Genomic DNA, 22553 nt, shown 5'->3' with positions numbered 1-22553 from the left:
ATACCACATGTTTAAATATCGCTTCATTTTTATAATACCTTGTATTACTCCACACATCATATCACCTCAGTTGTATGTCACATCAACTTGGGTTCCACTTACTGTGGAGCAGTGGAGGCTCTGGAGGGAAGTCATATGGTAAACAATTAAATATTACTGCTGCAAGTCAAGGGACGTAAACTTCATACAATTTCAGAAAGTTGTATACAAGAATTAATGCAATAGTTAAGATTTCTTTCCCTTTGCTTGTAGCAGTAACATTTAAAGTTTTACCGATGTGACTTCCCTCACGAGCCGCCACTGCTCTACCCAAGTTGATATGACTCAAATGTAAACGCTGTATAAAAATATTTAACATATTCGGAATCAGCATTTTCAAGCTTGTTCTGAAACAAAATTTTTATCTTATACTATTTAAATTTAAACTTACAGTTAAACTTTTAATTGCCTTTCCTTTCAATCTCAGATGACGAGAAAGTATTAGATCTTCTTCAGCCTCGCTCTTGCCATCTCTCAGTTGAATATATCTTTCGAGTGCTTTCTGGAAAGAATCATCTTCATCTTCCTATAACGGAAATAAAACTTCTAATAAGAATGATTCGTTAATTCTATTACTAAAAGAGATGAGGATATTAATTCTCTCAAAGAAGCTACCCCTCCATAAAAAATCAGAAAAATATAAAACTAAAAGAAGAAAGTTGGTAAAGGTTGCCTATTTCATTGGGAATTAAGCCGTGAACAAGCAGTATATTGAGAACTGATAATTATAATCAGTCGCTTTTACACAGAGCTGCAATTTTTTTTTTTTTGTCATTTCTATGATCAGGATTTTAGGCAGCAAGTATTTCAGCTGAAGATTAGCCATGGGATTGACACTCGAATCAAGCTACAATGGTATACGAACTGTTTTTACGGTAAGCATTAACACAAGAGAGTGGTTATGAACTCTCTTATGATGTGCGTGTTGTCTCGTTTGAATTGGCTGGGATTATAATGTCGCAGATAAAAATCTGAGTAATGTTTCGGATCCCATTTTTATTGTAGGTTTCCGTCCTTCATGCTATTGGTATTGCATAAGCATGTAAAACAAAACCACAAATTACGAGGAACATACTTCCCTTTGTCTACCTAGAAGACCACATTATATGACATCTGTGAGAATGAAAATGAAACACTGACTCACACTTACACAGTGTGTCTACTAAATTTCAAGACTGGCAACACTATAAGATAACCGCTTGAGCCACCAAGTGGTTATTGTGTGTAGCTTTTAGTACCGAGTGCGTTCTGCATTGTGTGAAGAATTCACGAATTTATGTTCCGATTTTTTTAGTTACACTGATTTCAGTGAACTGTGTTCTCTTTGTTCATCATGGATAGTAAAATGGAGTAGAGAACAGCCATCAAGTTTTGTGTAAAACTTGGCAAGACAGCCACAGAGACCGTGGACTTGGCAAAACAGCTTACAGGAGGCAACCACGGACGACCTTAGACCTGGCCGTCCGGTAACCGTTTGAACTGACGAAAATGTTGAAAAAGTGCGGTAAAAACTGGCTGAAAATCGTTGGCAGTTACTCAGGATGATTGCGGAGAACTTAAATATTGGTAAGGATACTGTTCGAAAGATCGTGGAACAAGATCTATAGAAGAGGATGATTTGCACCTTCCCACAGTACAGATATTTTTGGCAAGAAAAAAAGTGACATGTTTCAACCATTCGCCCTATTCACCTGACCTGGCCCCAGCAAACTATTTCTTGTTTTTAAAGGTCAAAATGACATTAATAAGAAAACATTTTGTCTCAATTTCGAACATCCAAAGGGCGGTGATGAAGAAACTCAACACTGTCGGACAAGAGGACTTCCAGAAAGGAATCTAGAAACTATACAGCCGTGCAATTGCCTGTAATACAACAAGGAGGGTCGGGTATTGAAGATTAGCAGCCAATCAACGTAATTCTCTTCTGCATCATTTTCTGATAATACCAGTCTTGAAATTTAGTAGACACACTGTGTAGTACTTTGCAACAGCTTCGTGATAACACAAAGCAATTAATCAGTTCTGTAGCAACAAATGGATTTCCGTATGAGTATCCTAGATGACCAATCATTCCAATTTTACTGTTTACAGTTTTAAAAATAGGTAGAAAACATAACAGTGCCATAAAAAGACAAGGTTTTCACTATGTTTCTTTACCACTCTGAGTATACAAAAAAAAAAAAAAAAAAAAAAAAAATGCACACTGAATCACAAAGTGCACATTCTTCCTTCGGATATGGTCATCCAGAAATTTGTATTTTCCCCTTGCATCTTCCTCCCCTAACTTTAGCTTAAGCGAAGTTTCCATTAACTTCTAGCATCATGCCACAATTATCATTTCTTTCAGGTCATTTTTGGGATTTTGTTGTTTTGGCTTTGTATTACCCAATCTCAAGCAGATTTGGCAAGGTACAATTGCCTTCATTCTGATTTCGGTCCAGATCAGTGAAGCCCTTCTTCACAAATGAAAGTTCATGGAAGACGGCAGATTTCAATTTTGCGAGAGGCCGCGGTGCCTAAGTGGTAGAGCGTTCACCCCTGGTACATGGAGTCCTTGGTTCGATCCCATCTCCCGCCAAGCGAGCTTCGTGGTGGACAAACACCGTGTGTACGTGTTTTCTCAGGGCTCTCCCGTTTTCTCACTGTTTTCATTCCACCATTTCATTCATTTCTCATCATCAACGTCTCCTTTAGCCTAGCCGGCATAACCATGGGACGTAAAACTTAAAGATTTTCAATTTTGTGACGACAGATTTGCTGATGCTGAAGGTTCTTGATAGCTTTATTAGTTACTAGCCAAGTTCCTGATTATGTCTATATGAGGCCACATACATTAATATACAGCAGTGGAAAGAATTTTTGCGTAGATATAGTTATCGTACGCGCATTTCGTTTAGGAAACCTGGCTTTGATTTTCTGTGACATTCATGTGGTTCGCATTCCACGCCAAGCTGCATATCAACCTCTCATACAACGTCGGTAGTGAATGGGGAACCCGTGCTTACGATCTTTCTCTGAAATAGCGACTTACACGAATATTTGATCTGGAAGGAAGTACACAGTACCTCTGTATGAGTTTCAAAGTCACGAAGTAGACAGGGCCAGAACACAAGCTCCTCCTGCGAAAATCTGGGTTTGAATTGGACTCTGTCGGGCTGTAGTCATTCGTGGGAGTCGGTAGGTGAGCTTGGCATGCAACACTCAGGCACAAACGCTGCAGTGGGTATACTTCTACGCGCTAGAAGAGTCCCACCACCAGTTTGTATAACTAGGAGAGTCTGTGTCTTCAATCTCTCACGACATGTGCTTATTTCATTATCCTAAGGGGTTTACAGCCATATAGCAAAAGGTTCAGGGGACTAACCTAAAGAGTGCCTTGCCTGCACAACAACCACTGCACTTTCAGTGCAACTAAGAGCCCCGGACTAGTGCAAAGTTACAAGTCTTGAAGTAGGGTACTGCTTACCTCGTCCCTGTGGCGGAGAAAGACGTGAAAGTAGATCATATGACCATACGTACCAAGATGTTTTAAGTTCTTAAGTTCTGTAGTGTCTCTTCTAGGTTAAAGATTTTTTTTTTTTTTTTTTTTTTGTATCATACTGAAATTACATTCAAATGTTAAGCCCTAGGGACGGCTGGTGTATCCTGTTGCTGGCAACCAGTTGCCATCTAATAGCAAGAGTATATGGGAATACAGAAATCACGCTGATTTGAGATAGTGACCCAGCAGTGTGAGGCAATTGGGAAGCCATCTGAATTAGAGAATTCCGTCCACCAAGTCAAAAACAACCGGAATGAGAACAAATGTGCTCAACACATATCACCACACAGAATGCATCTGGTAGCTAAGTGTAACGCCGGAGCGTTTAGTTTTAATGTCTTGATAATAACAGTGGCATCCTTGTCACTGATGTGTTATAATATATGATTCACACAAATGAAGTTCTTAAAAGGAAAATCCCTAAAAAGGAATGGGTTGTCAGTTTTGAGGTTTATTCGTATACTTACGTTCTACGTCCCTCCATATACAATGATGACTATCAACTTTTAATGATACTTCTCAAAATCCAGTGACGATCACTCTTAAGAAGACCTCGCACGAACTCCGTATGTTCCTTCACAACAGACGGACGACCGCTGGGAGTCTAGTGTACTGACTTCTCCCGGTCTGAACTAAACGCCTTGACCCATCACATAGCCTTTCGATACGACAGTGCATGGTTGCCACACCCTTCCTGCAACCCTTTATAACAATGACATGCACATGCAGTTTGGCCACGAATCATTTATATTTATGTTAAATTTCGTAAACATGCTTTGGGGCATCTCACACAACACTGGCCGTTTCAAACACACACAACATTATAGCTACTCACTTAAGTAACTGTTTTTACTACTATTCACCCTAACAAATGTCCAAACTACCATTTTCCAGACCCTTCTCATGCATGCACTTGCCTCCGACAACATTGCAGTGTATTTACAGCCAATGTATTGTCGACTTAAAATGTATAAATGGAAATTAATATTTAAATTTTACCAAAATTATGTTTATTTTACGCACACGAATTTCTTGGTTTTATATATATATATATATATATATATATATATATATATATATATATATATATATATATATATATATATATATATATATATATTATTGTCTAGACAAGCCGGAAAAGAATAGAGTTATCTGCATATGTGAATTCTGTTGTTTGTTTTCATTGTATAACTTTTGTATTATGTAAAACTGTATATGCAACAAAATGTAACAAACTGTTAAAGCTTTTTTAGTTATTTATGTTGATAAACGCATTTCTCTGAAACTAACATTTTTCTCAAAACGTCGAAATTTTAGATTTGAGACATCACAAGCAGTGCTTTCCCACGTTCAGTACTACCTCTTCTGTGTTCTATAAAGACTTTCTAGTTTCATTCAATTCGGTCTCTAGTTTAGTCACCCGAAACTATTAGACATCTTAACCTTTCAGAGATAAATACCCAAGTTCGCAACGCTAACTCTAAGCTCAACCTATCCTATGAAAAGTAACACTCTCAATTACCAACCATCCTAATTCTCTGGAACAAGTAGTAAATCCAGACATCGCGTCTAGTCTCATTCCTCGATCTACAACAACGGACTTCTCAGGTTCACAAGGGGAAGCCATCTCTACATCTTCAACAGCGGGTTAGTGAGAGAGAAATGTGTTTCTTGCATACACAAATTCACTGCACTATATTAAACTCTACATTTCCTAAATGCTTAATAAAAGATTATTAAACTAAGTGTAAAACATACCTTTGTGTCAAGCGATTCATTATTATTATTATTATTATTATTATTATTATTATTATTATTATTATTATTAATAATAATAATAATAATAATAATAATAATAATAATAATAATAATAATAATAATAATAATAATAATAATAATAATACCAATGCGAGATTGATAAAGTACGTGTGTGTATGACACTATATATTGTAATATTTAAGCTCTACCTAATCCCTATAACATTGTCATTAAGACATATCGTCATGGTAGAGATGCTGCGTAAAGGAAAATTTGAGTCAATTTCGGTCCAAGATTTGACAGAAAAAATTAGGAGACCAATTACGTCAGGAAATTCATCTGACAGTGATTCGGAAGAGGAGAAAATAGTAGTTGGAGGTGAAAATAACAATAACAATAATAATAATAATAATAATAATAATAATAATAATAATAATAATAACTTAAAAATTCACGTGCGTGAAATAAACAGAAAGATTGATAAAATTAAAAAATTAATTCCATTTTTACATTTTAAGCCCACAGTATGCACAACTAGCATTTACAACTCACGTATGGTTTGCTAGGCATACTTTAAACTAACATCCTTCTTTCGAAAATAGACATTAAAGTGAATTTAGAATTATCAGTTTGTGAACATGATTTTCAGGATTTTTTTTTAATGCATTCTTTTACCTAAAATAAAAGTAGCACTTCAATGTGAGATTTGATTAAGTGCTCGCGCCGAAGATCAAATCTGTAGACCCACACGCACACGAAGAATATGTATTAACCAATCGAGTATTCGGAAGACCTACAAAATAATGTGAGTATTTTGAAATTAATATGAACTAGAAGAGTTAAATCGTCAGTAAACTTACACTTGAATCTTAAGTTTACATTGTGTCTCTGACCTGATTCTAAAAGAAAAATGGAAGAGCTCATATTGAATAATGAGGAATTCTGGTATCGAACATTGTACCTAACTCTTATTTTTTTGAAAACATATGTTCTAAGGCAAAGTTTCGTGAGTTGCAACAACAAAAACAAAAGCACATTTAAAATACCACCAATTTAAGCAATATACATTGTCCATGAAGTTTGGAAGGTGCTGTACCTGTACAACAAACTATATTATGTGATGCATAATTACACCAAATACAACACTTAACTTTCCATTTTCTCAGATAAATAAAACTTTGAACAAGTATATTACCCAACTGCTACACTTCCAACGTTACAACAGCTTTATCAGACACATTATCGATATATTTTCCCAACAACAGTGCTCTGTTCGAAGTTTTATTTAACTAAATATAATTCCCCAATAAACACATATGATTTACTAATAAAACTCCCATTTACCGAAACAGTATATATTTTAAGAGTACATATACTCTTCAAAAAATATATACAGTATATACTGCTTTGGTCAGTGGGAATTTTATTAACAATCTTAAAGTTTCCAAAGCTACAATGAATAATTTACACATGATTTATTTCCATTCCAATATAATAAAAGCAAACAAACTAATAAAAAATATGCGCGCATATATGTAAACAAAAAAATCTAAATAAAAAAAATCAGGACATACGCAAAAACATGCAAACAGCTAGTATACATTTCTTAAAAAAGAAATCACATAATAAGGCTAAAAAATATCATAATATCATATGTCAGGTATTTTTTTTTTTAAATCTATTCAATTGATGCATCCTATATTAACCAGTCATACAACATTTCATTATCAAACGACTGAGGGATCTTGCGAGCAACCAAGTCATTATCAGCCAGAAATGAAACACATGAGAATAGAGATGCGTTAATCAATTTCTTTTAGTTACGATGATAATTTGTAAAAGGTACTGCCAGATTGAATTGACAGAAAAAGCTGTCTCGTGGCTAAGCTGTTAGCGTACACGCCCGTGGTGAGGGAGACCTGAGTTCGAATCCCGACGGAAGCTCATGTGGTTCGGATCCCACGTTAAGCTGTAGATCCACGTCTCATACAGCCTCGTTGCTCAAAGGGACGCTAAATTCAAATCAAATCAATTGGCAGAAAAAATGATAGTGCGTTTTAAATAAAGATATTAACCCTTCATTGCTGACCTTCCTATTTAGTAGTGACCTCACTTTTTCACATATTTCCGACATTATTACGTCGCAGAAACTTTTGCAGTGCAATATTTTAAATGGCAAACTTCTAATGTATTTAATATAATCGGATCAGAGTTGCTACATCGTAAAGAGGATGCTTTGACAATGTAAGTTAAAGGTACAAAATTTAAATATCCTTTCGTCCATACAGTCAAGCTGCAATTTAAGCACGAGAAGAAACACAAAGGTGGCAACAGAAAACAACAAGGAACAGAGATCAGTAAGCTGATACACACAATTATGTACAGGCACGAAAAATTAAATCTTTCAGGTTAACGTCCCACGATTATGCCGTTTTTAGGCTAAGGGAGACGATTATTAAAGCAAGTGAATGATTATGGAAGAATTGGTGGAATGATAAAGTGGAAGAAATGGGAGTACCCCACGAAAACCTACGGACATGATGTTGTTCACCACAAACTTATCTGGCCAGGAATCGAACCAGGAACCGCACGCATCAGAGGTAAGCGCTCTAGCACTGAGTCACCGTGCCCCCCTTACAGGCACAAAAAGTCTACGAATATGTACGAATAGCAAACTGTAAATATTGGCGAAACGATGGATTCTAGTTGTATCTTTGTGATCTCGGTACTGTACTATATTCATGCACAACAAAATATTGAATGTTGGGCACGGAATATTATAAGAGACAGTCACGAGTTGTCTACCTGAATTTTACAGAACGTTCGTATCATTTTATGTTTTCAAGTTGGTTCCTCGTAAGTCCCCGATCTTACGTGTCCAGTTACACACATGGTAACACAGCCTATTTCTAAAGTTAAGCTTCTTATGGTCTTTGTAAGACTAGTCAGATTCGTTTAAAAAAACATATTCCTCTACATTACGTAAATATGTTCTGTTTTTACTTCCCTTCTTTATTTATTATTTGTAAATTTATTTTGTGAACAGAAATCACGCTGTGAACAGAAATTTTGCTACCAAGACACCTTAGAAAGCCGACAAAAGTACGACATCTTCAGTGTAATATGGTATTTTGTACTACTACTATTCTACGAAAAACAGATTTTTAAAAATCATGAGGTAAGCGAATACGAACTTCGATACGAGCTTTCGAAAGATTCAAATGAAGTAATATATTAAACTTTGACAAAAGGAGATCATAATCGATGACATCATTCTTTGCATGAATTCCGATGAATAAACAACGTTTGAGCTCTAGTAATACTGTGAAAAGAAAAAAACTCTCCAATGACGACATCTACTCCTTAAAAATAGTTCTTTATAAACATTAAACAAGCAAGCAAGCAAATGTAGTGTCTTGTGTCGGACCCTTGAACGTAACATTTTTAAAGGTTAATTCTGAGAGCACACCGTAGCATAAAAATCCCTGACGCTGGATAACACACAGACACATTGGTACAAATGAGGCCGCAGTTTCAACATCGAATTTCACAATCGATTCTGCACCTAAAACTCGCTTTTCTCCTTAGCTAGTATCTAGAATTCATACAAACACCTACAACTTGAACTTTGAATCTAACCAGTTACCAACCTGTTTGGATAATTATATCAGCAAATCACAAATCGCACATCTCTTCACAAACAATTGGAAATTTCTCAACCGCTCGCAGATCGGCGAACAGGAAAGACGCCTCCGAAGTTTTCATACGGACACTTTTTCGAAGAGGTTGGTTCGCTCACTCTTTTTCCATGATTAATCTAGCGTAACTCTTACCAGAGCAAAGTCATGAAAATTCTATCTTTGGCGTTCTCTTGTCTTGTTTTACGATTACGAGATGTGTTGTCGCGCTCAGATTGGGTAAATAATGGAGTGCGGTCCTAAGACTCTAGTCGCGACCACCGTAACCGTGTAACGAGACGTGACTTACCTCGTGGATCCTCAATGTCTCCAGTTGTACAGAAATACTGCCCACGAATGAAAAATAAAGTTTTCATTTTCTTGGAGGTTATTAGTCAAACATCAGACTGTTTCAAAACATCTATATTAGGACCTCTCAGTAGATAGAAAGAAGAGTACATCATGAACGCGAGTGCTAATTTTACCTTGTGCGATGTCACAAACTCAAGTGCTGATATGTGGTCAGTTACGAAAAATTCAGCTTACCAGGATCAGCTCACTTCAGGACCAGGCAAGCGTAAGTACTGTTTGAATTCAAATTAAACATTATGCAATGACTCTGAAAATACACTGTGTTTATATGAATTTGATGATGATTGTACTCTATCTTTAACATATATTATTTCTTTAAATTGTAGAGAATAGTGTTTATTTCCTGAATATGACTTAGGATAACCCTGTCACAGATTGCTCTTAAGCTAAAAGTAATTTTCATGTTCACTCAAAATATACCGGCTTTTACCTTTCAATTTCTCAATCCTAAGTTTAATCTCATAATGTTAAATAGATTTTACAACTCACGCTGCTTCTGACCAGTGAAGAAAGTGTATCACTATGGCATACAAAGTAACACAACAAACGTGAGTCCTACTTTTTATCCTATTTTATGAATAAGAAGAAAAGAAGAATGAAGAGATCATTTATCTTCGTTTGACAAATTATAAGCGAAGTTAGGCCTAACAACATTAAATAGCTGTTTGTATTGTAAAGGTAGCACATTGAAAATCAGAAAGATGTTGCCAGTGATAACAGTAGCAAATAGTGGAAAGCATTCTTCTAAGAAATTTTTTACGTAGTTTAACGTCCAACGATTATGAACCGACTATAAGAGAAACGCTAATGATGACATGAGTGATAACAGTGGAATGAATTAACTGGGATGAAACGGGAGAATCTAGAGAAAATCAACACACACATGGTGTTTGTCTACCACAAAATTCACCTGGCGAGAGCTAGGATCGAACCAAGAACCTCACACACCAGAGGTGAACGTTCTACCACTGAGCTATCGAGGCCCTTTAAAACAAGGATAATAATGTACAAGGGAATAACGAACGATACATTAATCGGCTCTTCATGTAAAGGACATACTACAGTAGAGTTACTTGGATCTTTCGGAGATACAGGTATGTCACAGCAGAAACAAAGGGGGTGATATATGAGTAAATAGCTCTGGCAGGAAGATTACCCATCTCATTACACTCCACTGTCGCTGTTCGCAAACTGGATAATCTATTCAAAGATCTCCTTGTATGACTTGTTAAGGCCACACGTATACCCATTAAATGATGTCCCATTTTCACATTTATACTCAGGGGCTTTTCTTCCTGTGAATTACCTGAAAGACAAAGTGTACAGCCACAACATACATACTGTATTTAAACTTGTTGATGTATGCCGTGGCACCTGAAGAAACGTAATGTTAAGCTTTCAAATATACCTGGAGGACGTGGAAGGGTCCAGTGAATTATACATTGGAGATTCAAGACGGTTGAATTTTACTGCATTTAATTTATTGTTCTATTTTTCTTTTATTTCTTTATTCTTTTTACGCCTTTTCACTTCCATGCATTTTTCAATTCAGGGCATAATGAAGATTTGCCCATTTTTGTGTTCAAATTTCATTGTAGTTTCGTGCAACAATCGGACTGCCATGCCTCTCATCATCATCATCATCATCATAGGTATTCTGCCTTTATTGACAGGTCACTTGTCGCAGCTGAAAAGCTTCCATGCTCCACGGTCCTCCGCTAACTTCTTAGTCTTCGCGTATGATCTTTCTGTTTTTATATCATCCATTAACTGTAATCTCCTTCGCCCCCTCCCTCTCTTTCCCGCCACCATACCCTCTAGGACGTCCCTCATGATACAATCTCTTCTTAGGCAATGCCCCAACCAGTTTCTCTTCCTCTTCCAACCAGTCTCTCATCAACATCTCAAAATTTTAAAACTGTATAATGTAACAAAATGAAAACAAAACTTGAAATAATGAGTCATTTTCTTCGCCACCCAACACATACCACGAAGTTCTCCTTAGTTGTTCAATTCAAGCTGACTACATATTAATATCACGAATTCGGCAAAATTGACTAATTTTTACCTACTAGAAAACAACTGCCCGTAAAAATTTATTAACTCAAAAAAGAACTATAGGATATGATTTTCTTGCTAGAAGTTCCATAACATCTAAAAGCTATTTTGTAAATTACAGCTTCAATATTATCCCATGTTTTGAATCCCCAATCAAAATCATGATTGTTTTGTTTGATTTCTTTGCTTATACATACATAAATAGTAGTTGTTTTAAAAAAGGCAATGATGATATATATATATATTGTATTTAAGCAAAGACATACAATAAAATAAAAACATAATTATTTACACTTACGTACAAAGGAACAAATCTATTATTTACATAAGCAGCATAACAAAACATAACTACATTTTATTTAGTTTTACATATTCCATGTATGTTATCTTGGTTCAATGAAACGGGTACTAATTTTTGGCGTTATATAAGTTGTTTTATATTTATAATAATTAATCAGAAGTAACATACCTTTTTACTGTAATCACACAACAGAATAAAAAATCAACTAAAGAGTCCAAACAATTAACAGTCAAAATGTTTACCTTAGAAAGTTTACTGTGTATTAGTTCCCCTTCTACAACTAAAAAGTCAACCTTTCATTTATTCACTTATCAACAAATAAACTTCAAAAATATAACAGGCCTCTGATTTAATTAACTTTTACCATCTCTTGATAAATAGAGCAGAACTGTGAGAAGTCATATGATATACATACTTAAAATTCAACAGACGTACAATCACGCTCGAAAATGAAGTGGATACTCATGTGTTTCAAAAATACTGTTTACATCTCTACGAACATCATTGACTTTCCAAAGAGCATTTCAAAGAAATAATATTAATAATAAAATACAACTTTACATGGGTCTACGTAGTCTTTAAAAAATTAAATAGTTCTTTTATTGATTTTTCCCTTACACAATTTGAATAAAAACTGTATCAAAAACAAACAAAAATGTTACAACTATCCTTTCTTTCTCTCTTCTTCTAATATCAAACTTTGTATAGTCATCGACATAGTAAACAGCATATTTTTAAGTAACCTGAATACAAAATTTTCTCATTTCTTTTGTCGATGACTGTACAGTCAACACCAAAGATCAATTAAATTCGTAAATATATACTTTATTTTAGAAGGATTCTACATAAATTATATTCCATAAACAATTGTTCGAGAGTTGAATGAGTGGTCTCAACTTCCATATTACCGATCGAGGAGGATGAGAAAACTCATTTGAATGGAAATTAATTTTCTTTTGTTATACATGATTTTCTTTAATCCTCATAATGCTATATGCTTGCCAAATATGATTTAAAAATGAAATATTTACCCTGAAGTTTAAAAAGTCACAAATAAAAATATATTTGTCTGCTGACTAAAGACATAATCGCTGATTTGTTAATTGTTTCATTTCGACTACGAGTTTGTTTCATCACATTAGAAAGCCTAAACCCGTCTCTTCCATAAAATCGTAAATTTGTTTCCTTCTTTTTTTTTTTAAAAAAAAAAAAATAACCTATGATTATGCCTGGCGTCACCTTCTGAAATATCATATTTTAGTTAATTACTTTTTTTAAAAACCTTCGGCAGGTGTCAAAGTAAGATTTTTATTTTTATCCCCATTTCCTTTTGTCACAGTTTCTATATTACGTTGACTTGATCATGTACCAGTATATGTTTATGATTTTGCGTGAAGATTTCTGATCATATTCTTAGCAATTTCTATCGAACCAAAGAGGTACGATCGATATACAGTGGTTCTATAGAGATACAATCACTACGCTCCGCCCCTAACCCATTTCCGTATTGTCCAATATTCTTCAATTTGGACACTGCCATGCAGATGTTCAGTTTTGTGAGAAGTCTGTTGTCACTGGGGACTACATCAGATGAATAAGCAGGATGTTCACGGAATTTAAGACCAGCTCTTTTAGCTGCAGCCATTGCATCTCACAAGAACAGTGGCTGGGAGCATTTTTGTGGTAAAGTACATCCCACCTCTACTTTCTGTGTCGTTTCTCCTCAATGGCAGCAAGTTATTTCATAATTAAAGCAGTACAGTATGGATCTCTCAAAGAATAATCCAACAAAGTAACGCTTTCTATTTCTACATAGCAAAAAAGACAGAAAGTATGCGCTTGCTACTGATAGCACTACTTCGAATTTCTTAGGGGTGAAGATCCCTTGTCTTTCCATTCTTTGGTTTGAAGTTCGATTTCATGGTCACAGTTTTAAGCTCACGATTCATTGATCATCACGTTATATTCATCCAGAAGTTTATTAAAGCTTACAGCAAACCACAAGTCTTTGTCACTTATCGTCAACAATTTGATGAAGGGTCGTATCTCAAAATCTCACTTTTTCAGACATACAGAAAGAAATAATAATTACGTGGATAGGAAAGCAGTTAAATACGTAATAACTCGTCACCTATTCCAGATAATAGTTATATGGAATTATTGATCAATCATTGCAGATTTAACTTTTTCCTCCTCTCTGGAATTATATATTTTTTTTATGTCTGAAAAAGTGAGATTTTGAGATACGACCCTTCGTCAAATTGCTAACGTTATGTGCCGCAGTTAACGTTCCAGGATGCTCACCATGCAGATATTTTTTTCATGTCTAATTCTTTTGTCAAAATACTGTGCATGATTGGTATAAGAAATCTGTCTACTATATCCCTAATGCCCCTCGTTGATCTTACATCTCATGCATATTGCTAATATTTTCTTCTGTTGTAACATAATTTTAGAAGACTAGCTGATATGTTCATCTTCACAGCATATTATCCCACATTTAAGTTTCACACACTATATTTCTTACATCATCAACAGATACAGAAGATTTCCCAAAGTAAGAGATAATATAATTGTGAATTTCGGTTGGAGTCACTCTCTTCTTTTCAAGATATCTAATAACTGCTCTTCGCTTGATACTAACTACCCATTTCTGATGATTCAAGTCTCTGCATTATCATGCAGAACACACATGTATCATTCATTAACGATGTACAAAATATACATCCTAGTGCAGCTAGAAATCCATCAACGATGGAGCAACGTTCTACGTTCAAAATGTCTTTCGTGTGCGAGTATAGTTAATAACTCTGTCAAGTCTGTTCACATTTATTTACAAATAGAGAGACAAGGTGGCTATGGTAGAGCGCTTACCTTTGGTGTGTGAGATCCCTGGTTCGTTCTCCGGCCAAGTAAGTTTGTGGTGGGTAATATCGTTTCCGTGGTTTTTCTCGGAGTACTCCAGTTTTCTCCCACTTTCTCAGTTCCCAATTTTTATATCATCATTTACTTGCTAAAATCATCTGTCTCCCTTAGCTTCCCTGGCGTAATTGTTAAACTAAAAAATTTTATTTCATTTATTTACAAATATATTTTTATTAGTATCGGATGTAACATACAACAGAGCTATGATGTTTAAATGTTCACTATACTCTCGTATGTTGCACCGAAAATATCAACTTCATATGTTTCGGAAAACCGTGTCTTCTTTCTTGGTCAAACAACGGAAAACAGAAGCTATACCTGCAGAAGAAAACAGCAGATATTTTAACAGGACAGAATCTGGTAACATTATAAACTACGTAATCTCAAGCATAATTGATTTATATTCTGTGATGTTCTCAGTAAGTATGTAAATATATAAATTAGTTTGTAGTATTTTTATTTCTAATTTTCTAGTAATATACATCTTTTTGAATTTTAAGAACTAGTGTGATATTTTTGATTTGTCCTTTCCGAGAATAATAACAGGCCAACTTGTGTTAAGCTGTTTTAAGACATTACTTTTCGTCAAAGGGAAGTGTATGGTGATGTCATGAATCATTGATACCTGCTTCTGTTTCTCGATGTTCTACATTTAATTGTTGGAAGAAGCAGTGGTTTTTCGACATCATCAGGGGTTTATTATTATTTAACATAACTGAGTACAATATTTATTTACTTGAAAAATGTGCCAGATAAAAATCGAACAACGAATGTTCGATCATTTTCAACAGTATTAGCTTAATACCATTCATTAGAATTATTATTATACATAGAGTTTCTTTGTACTTTGGATATGATATGTTCTACATTTAAGGTGTGAAAAAAAAAGTTGTTGGAATATAATGTCCCAATAACTAAAAAATGAAACGTATTAAAAACGCTACTTCCAATAGGTTCTTCGTCTTAGAAGTAAAATGAGATTTATGAAGCCATTTCATGGCTGTAAGAACGTAGCATAACAGTCAGCATGAAAACTCACTAAAATCCTCCTATACTCCATTACACCATTTTAGGTGTTTACATTTTTATTATTATTATTTAATTCCAATACTAATTTTTTTGGCTAATGGGTTTGGTTCTACGCCTAGAAGTTACCCTGGAAACTTTTACCTCATCTAAAGTCCACACATACACTCTTTAAAAAAACCTCCCTGAGAACCCTTAATCTGAGTCTGACTTAGAATCCTCTCTGGCTGTACGACCATACAATGATTCTGCTCCTTTCAATTTATTAATAAGCTCTTTGGCAGGATTAAACACTCCATTTGTTTGTTGATTACACACGTAACATCTTGTGGACTTTTTGTATTGTTCTAGTGCACATTTTTCACAGAAGTAATGCTTGCATCTGAAATAAATTTTTAAAAATATGAATTAATTTTCAATATTACCTAAACAAAGTGGCGGATTACCAAATAGGCCCACTAGGCACGTGCCTAGGGGCGGCAATCTTTTCTCCAGAATATAAAAAAAAGTCTTACGTACACAGTAACAATTTAGACATTTGTTAAATACGATCCAATGTTTAAAATCAAACACACAAAAATGACCCAATGTTTCAAGTCAATGGTTTGCAACACTTTTGCTTCATACGAAAGAAACCTTGGTGTATCGTATTTATGTGTTATCGAGAAATGTTTCGTCTGCTCTGCCTCCTTCAGATTCGGATTGAGGCATCAGTCACTTTGTTTTGTAACCCATGCTGTGACTTTTATCGCTTACAATGACAATAATGCAAGCTGCCCACCCACCCTTGCTGATTTGTTTTTGTAAATAAACCGTCAATCTCTTACCACCCTTGCGAAACCAATGGCACGCGACAAAGAAGACTGATGGTTTGAAACTCGCATAGTCGCATTGCCTGTACAATGTCAGTCTTAAAAAAAAAAAAATTAAAAAAATTAAAAAAAAAGAAAGAGCGAAATAAAATACAGTCGGTCATTTTTGAGACTGCTGTTAAGTGAGTCAGTGCATCTTTCGCATGAGTCGCAAAAGTGGTTGTTTTTGAACCGTGTTATTAATCTACTCGGAGCTGCTTCTGTTATACGCAAACGAGTATTTGTGTTTTGCAATAAATAATTACGCAGATATCTAATTCGATGCAACTTGTTTTTGTCTTACTGTATTTTCTGGTGCATTTAGTTGGTTGCTAGTGCGTTTGCGATTTTTTTTTTTATTTTTTTATTTTATTCAGCAGCATGAAGCGAACAAAATTAAGTGGGGCGGCTTATCGTAAACTTGCAAACGAAAAGCGTGAAAAAGAAACAACCTTACAGAAAAAGCTTGGTACAGTGGATCATCTTTTAGGCGAAAGGAACAAGTGACTTTCGAAAGCAGTTCAGTAACTGAAGTGGAAGCAGTTACATCGGGTGAACTCTGTGAAACGAAAAATGTTGATAATATTTTGGGTTTAGTGGAGGAAGAAAGTGCACTTAAAGTAGTCTCTCCTCAGTTCGTAGGAGTTAGTGATTGTGACAGTGAAAGTGCAAATTTCGTTAATGACAATCCTGCCAAGTGGTGTCTGAATGAGTCTACAATTGACATTCTTCTAAGACGTGGAATTAATCAGAATACTGAAAACGATTTTTCTAAATCGCAAAGATTCAAAGCAGGTAAGTCAAGATTTTAAAATAAAAGTGCTTTTTCTCGTAAACTCGTAATAAACGGCGATTGATTTTGCGGAATTATTTGGTATATTTGTGTAGCACTGGCGCCGTTTATTGTGCATCATGTAGGTTGTTCAAAGACACGACAAAGATCGCAACTCACGGCATTTCAGACTGGAAAACATTTCAAATATTCTAGCATCACACAAAAATTCTGAAAAACACAAAGACTGCGAGTTGGCACTCCTAACAAGGCAGAAATCTGTTAGAACCTTGAAGAACTATTTTCAATCACATATTAAGACAGAACATACGTACTGGGTCAGTGTCTTAAGAAGAGTTTTCTTTTTCTGTAGTAAAGAAGTTGACAAGTCGCGAGCTTTTCTTACGTGGTTCGCGAAGAAAAATTCAACTCTCTGCACAACGGGCAATACATGATGTCTTTAGAGCTTATTGCCGAGATTGATCCATTTCTTGCGGAACACATTGAACGGTATGGAAATCCGGGGAAAGGTCATACAAGCTACTTGTCTTCTAAAATTTGTGATGAAGTTATTGAACTGTTTGCTGATAGAGTGAGAAAATATATTATTCATGACATAAAACAAAGCAAATATTTCTCCATAATAGTTAATTGATATTTCGCATACTGAACAATTAGCTTTTGCGTTAAGATATGTGAATAAAGAGGGTAAACCTGTTGAAAGGTTTCTTTCGTTTCTGTCAAATCCAGGTCACAAGTCTGAAAATCTAGCCGAAGCTGTAATAGATACCTATTTTGACCAGACATTCTATTGACCTTACTAATTGCAGAGGTCAGTCGTACGTAAATGCCAGCAATATGTCGGGGGCATATATAGGTTTACAGGCTCGAATTAAAGGAATAAATTCTAAAGCGTGTTGTGTGCCCTGCGCAGCTCATTCTTTGAATTTGGTCGGAAGTAGTGCAGCAAGCAGTTATAGCGAAGCATGTTCTTTTTTCAATATGCTTCAAAATATTTACATTTTTTTTCCACTTCAACAAAACGCTGGAACTTACTTGCTTCTTTAATGTATCCAGGAACGAAAACACTAAAATCTTTATCACAGACACGTTGGTCAGCACGAGAGGAGGCTTGTACTTGTATATATGAAAACTGGGATAGTGCAATTCAAACCCTTACTCATGTAAGCGATGATCCTTTTGAGAAACCTCTAGTTTGAAATGAGGCCTTATCCCTCTTGAATCAACTAAACAGGCTGGAAACAGCTTTCATGATCACTTTTTGGAATGGCATACTGCATATATTCAGGAGTATCACCGTGAAATTACAAAGGGTCAACATAGATTTAACAATAGTACATGATTTATTTTAATCGCTTGTGAACTTTATAACTTCTCTTTGTGACATGTTCAACTCTTATGAGCAAAAATCACTGGAGAAAACTGATATGGATTACAGTGTAGTTATAAAAGGTTTAAAAAACGTAACATTCAAGTCGATGAAGTAAGAGACAATGAGGTTGTTCTAACAAGAAGAGAAAATTTTAAAGTTGAGGTGTTTCTTCCTATTCTTGATAAATTGCACATTGAATTAATTAGAAGAAAGGAAAGCTATAAAACAATGTCTGACAACTTCATAGTTTTTAGTAAGTTTCTGCAAAGTTCTTCTTGTGTTATTTATGAACGCACAGCCAACCTTTAGGCTGCATATGAAACTGATCTACAGGGTGCCCCACAAAAAACCAGAAAATTTATTGTAGATTCTGTAATATGAGGTGGACACACATATTTTCATTTATATTTTACTGACACTGTCACTTGAATGTTCATAATCAATGCAAGTGCTCAAAATGATTCCCTTTGGCTTCCACACAGCGGCGTAGATGATGTAACCAATTTCCGGTGGCATTCTGGATAGTTTGAAGTGTAACGTTGTTCCAGGCGTCTGTCACTACAGCTTCCAGGCCATCAATGTTTGTGATGTCTCTCCTGTGTTCTTGAACCTTCTGTAGCAGTATACCCCAAATGCAATAATACATCGCGTTGAGATCTGGACTTTTAGACGGCCAGTCGTTAGGTTTGATGAAGTCAGGAGTATTAATTCTTATCCATGTCACAGTATCGATTGCTGTATGAGCCTTCGCACCGTCTTGTTGCCATGTCCATGATCACCCATAACTGTGGTAATGTCTTGGAACATCTGGATGCACATACGTAATATACACAGGGGAACAGCACAAAACTATACAACTGCACGTAACACACATTATTGCACATACAATCGCTCTTATTGTAGAAAATCCAAATTTCCTGCTTTTTTTGTGGGGTACGCTGTAGAATCAACATTTCCAAATGAATGTGTGCATTTTGCGGGACTTCTGAAAACCAGAGAAATCTGTAATTCACCAGCAGAAATGTTAGCGTTTATACGGAAAGAAAAGTTGCAGTCTGTTTCCAAATGTGGAGATTGCATTAAGAATATTTTTATGTACTGCTGTAACAAACCGTTTAGCTGAACGTTCGTTGAGTTGAGTTGATTTTGAGTTTAACGCCCCGTTCAGCAGCTAGGTTATATAAGACGTGGACCTATTGATTAGCGTGGAATTCTAACCACATGAGCTTCTGCCGGGAATCGAACCCGGGTCTTCCACGCCAAAGGCGCGTACACCAACCGCTTAGCCATGAGGGAGCTCAGCTGAACGTTCGTTTTCGGCTCTAAAACGACTGAAGACTTATCTCCGTTCAACCATGTGTAATAAAAGACTGAACGAGTTATCTATTCTACATATCAAAGCAGACATCTTGACTGGTAGACACATCAACTTTGAAGAACTTATACTAGAGTTCGCACCAACCAAAATGAGGTGGAAGCTGCTTCATTTAGGACTGGTGGGTGGTGAATTTAACTTGGCGGAAGCACGGATCGAAGCAGGGACCCCACGCACTAGAAGTGAATAGCCAACTAAGCCATCAAAGTCCCCAGATGACATTAAAATATTATGCAATGTCTAAGCAGTAGTGGTTACAAAAATTCATCAACCTCTAAATCTTATATTTTTTTCAGGACTCAGTCCTGAGCGTGTCCACAAAAATACTCCATGGTTTCGATTGATTATAAAACGACAACTTTTTGCAATATCCTTGTAAATAAGGTGTCAGAAAATGCATTAACTCAAAACATTTTTTTTTCCTTACGGGTTCTAACATTCACTCCTTGTTCCGCTAGAAGGCAGTAAATACAAGATGGCGCTCGCCAAACAGCAACGTAGCTGGTGTATGTTTGAATTTCACTCAACAGTGTTTTGTGTCTGTGCAATGTGCGTTCAGGAGCAATTTGATGTGAAACCACCTCGGATAAGTCCGGAACGGGCACTTCTGCTACTGAATAAATAAAATAGAAGATTTAGAGAGAAATAGCAGAAGTATAAAGACAGTTAGACGTAGGGACAAATATACAGGAAAATACGATTTACGTATACGCCAAGAAAAAAGTGAATTTCTAATTATTTCAAGAAATACGTATTACAGACCAAACAAATAAAACTAAGCGGCAATAATTGAAGTAGCAGAAATTGACTACATCCAAGAGATTTTACTAAAGCGTAAAATAATTTATATAGGATTGAAATATAAAGCCTACGCAAAAGAAACGTAGATAATGACGAAAAAAGTAGCGAAGCAAAATCCCACATCGGACAACAGATTATTAAGGAGCAATCTCAGAAGAAAAAAAGATTAATCTCCTTTCTGCAAAATCATTATATAATCAAAGGTAGGGAGAGGTAGTATGCAGTATAATCAATCATAACAAATAAAAATGAAATGAATTTTTTCAATTTAACGTCCCACAATTATGTCCTTTAGGCTAAGGGAGATGGACGATTAACGCAAGTAAACGATGATGGAAGAATTGGCGGAATACGATTGTGGGAGGAAACGGAAGTACCTCGAGAAAACTCATGGACACGACGTTGTTCACCACCAACTTGGGCCGGGAACCGAACCAGGGACCCCACGCATCAGAGATACGCGAATCAATCATAATACATGCTTCTATAGTACAACATACTATCTAGGACTTCCTCATAGACTGAAGGTAAAAGCGATCACTTTCGGTATGCGTATTTGTAAGTTCAAGACCTGTTGGGTATACATCTCGGATACAAACCCTCACTCCTGGAATTTTACGTATAAGTATGGATGAGTAATTGATTCAAAATACGGGGGCATAGTAACCCAGTGGCAGAGAAAGGGGTCCCTGGTTCGATCCTACGTCATGCGGTTTGTACTGGATATCATGTTCGTGGGTTTTATCAGAGATTTTCCATTTCCTCCTGCATTTTAATTCCAACCAATTCTTTCATAGTCGTCATCTGTTTCATTTAGCCTACAGGACATAAAACTTTCATTTCATTTCATTTTGATTCAGAACACAAATTACACATTAAAAACTGAATTCGGAGGAGGGGGACATCCTATGCTTAGCATAAAACATAATGAAAGATTGTAATCTGTAAAACTTATTTCATTATTTTCTAAAGAAAATTTAATATTTAGTAGATTATACGACTAGTAAACAAAATTACTTAGAAGTAATACCAATAGACCAATTCATTAGCAGAAGTTCTTCATTAAAGGCTCCACTTCTGAAGTAACATATTTTTTTCTTTTAAAAAAATAAAATCAGTAAACGATTTCAATTATATTTTTTATTTATTTATTTCATATAAAATACAATTTAAATATATAATTATACGGTCGAAGAAAAACTATTGTCCAGGAACTAATATATATAAAACTATCCTTATCAGAGTATAAACACCTCATCCAGTTCCTTTCCAGGAGGTAAAGTGCCAAGGACCAACGAGACGTTAACACGTTGGATAGAAACAGATATGCGCTGTATTACATAAGATGTGGAGCGAACTTTGCCGGAAACACAAGAAATGCGATTGTTTTGTTTTTTTATTTTTTATTTTGTTTTCTCATACTTTATTAAACCAACTTTGTAAGACAAAGCCTATAAGGTGAAATGTCGTTGTAATAGCGACGTGAAACTTATTCACTTGTGTTCATTATTTTGTCATTTATGACATGATCGATTGTAGTGTCTTTGTTTTAATAAGACACAAGAAAGCGAATATCTTATGCGGACACCCAGAAAAATTAAGGAAGTTTGAGACTTGGAACGTTTTCTAAGGGGAGGCCTTGTCCGTTATTAATGGTCTGA

The 22553-nt window shown here is 35.5% G+C and overlaps 1 protein-coding gene across 2 annotated transcripts in view; it reads right to left on the bottom strand.

Annotated features, from left to right (window-relative positions):
• Window positions 1-429: 429 nt before the first annotated feature.
• The window catches only part of mdlc (RING finger protein mdlc), a 54496-nt gene continuing 32372 nt past the window's right edge, over window positions 430-22553 (bottom strand). Inside the window, exon 7 of one of the 2 annotated variants that reach the window (XM_081735577.1) lies at window positions 430-565. In XM_081735577.1, coding sequence (XP_081591703.1) covers window positions 514-565 — 52 coding nt within the window. In that variant the 3' untranslated portion in view covers window positions 430-513. Of the gene's footprint in view, window positions 566-12962; window positions 16083-22553 lie in introns of those variants that run through there. The other variant, XM_081735576.1, reaches the window with a different exon arrangement.

Source organism: Thermobia domestica, chromosome 13, assembly GCF_964235325.1.
Source record: "Thermobia domestica chromosome 13, izTheDome1.hap1.1, whole genome shotgun sequence".
Classification (NCBI taxonomy): Eukaryota; Metazoa; Arthropoda; class Insecta; order Zygentoma; family Lepismatidae; genus Thermobia; species Thermobia domestica.
This window is presented reverse-complemented; position numbering and strand designations above follow the sequence as displayed.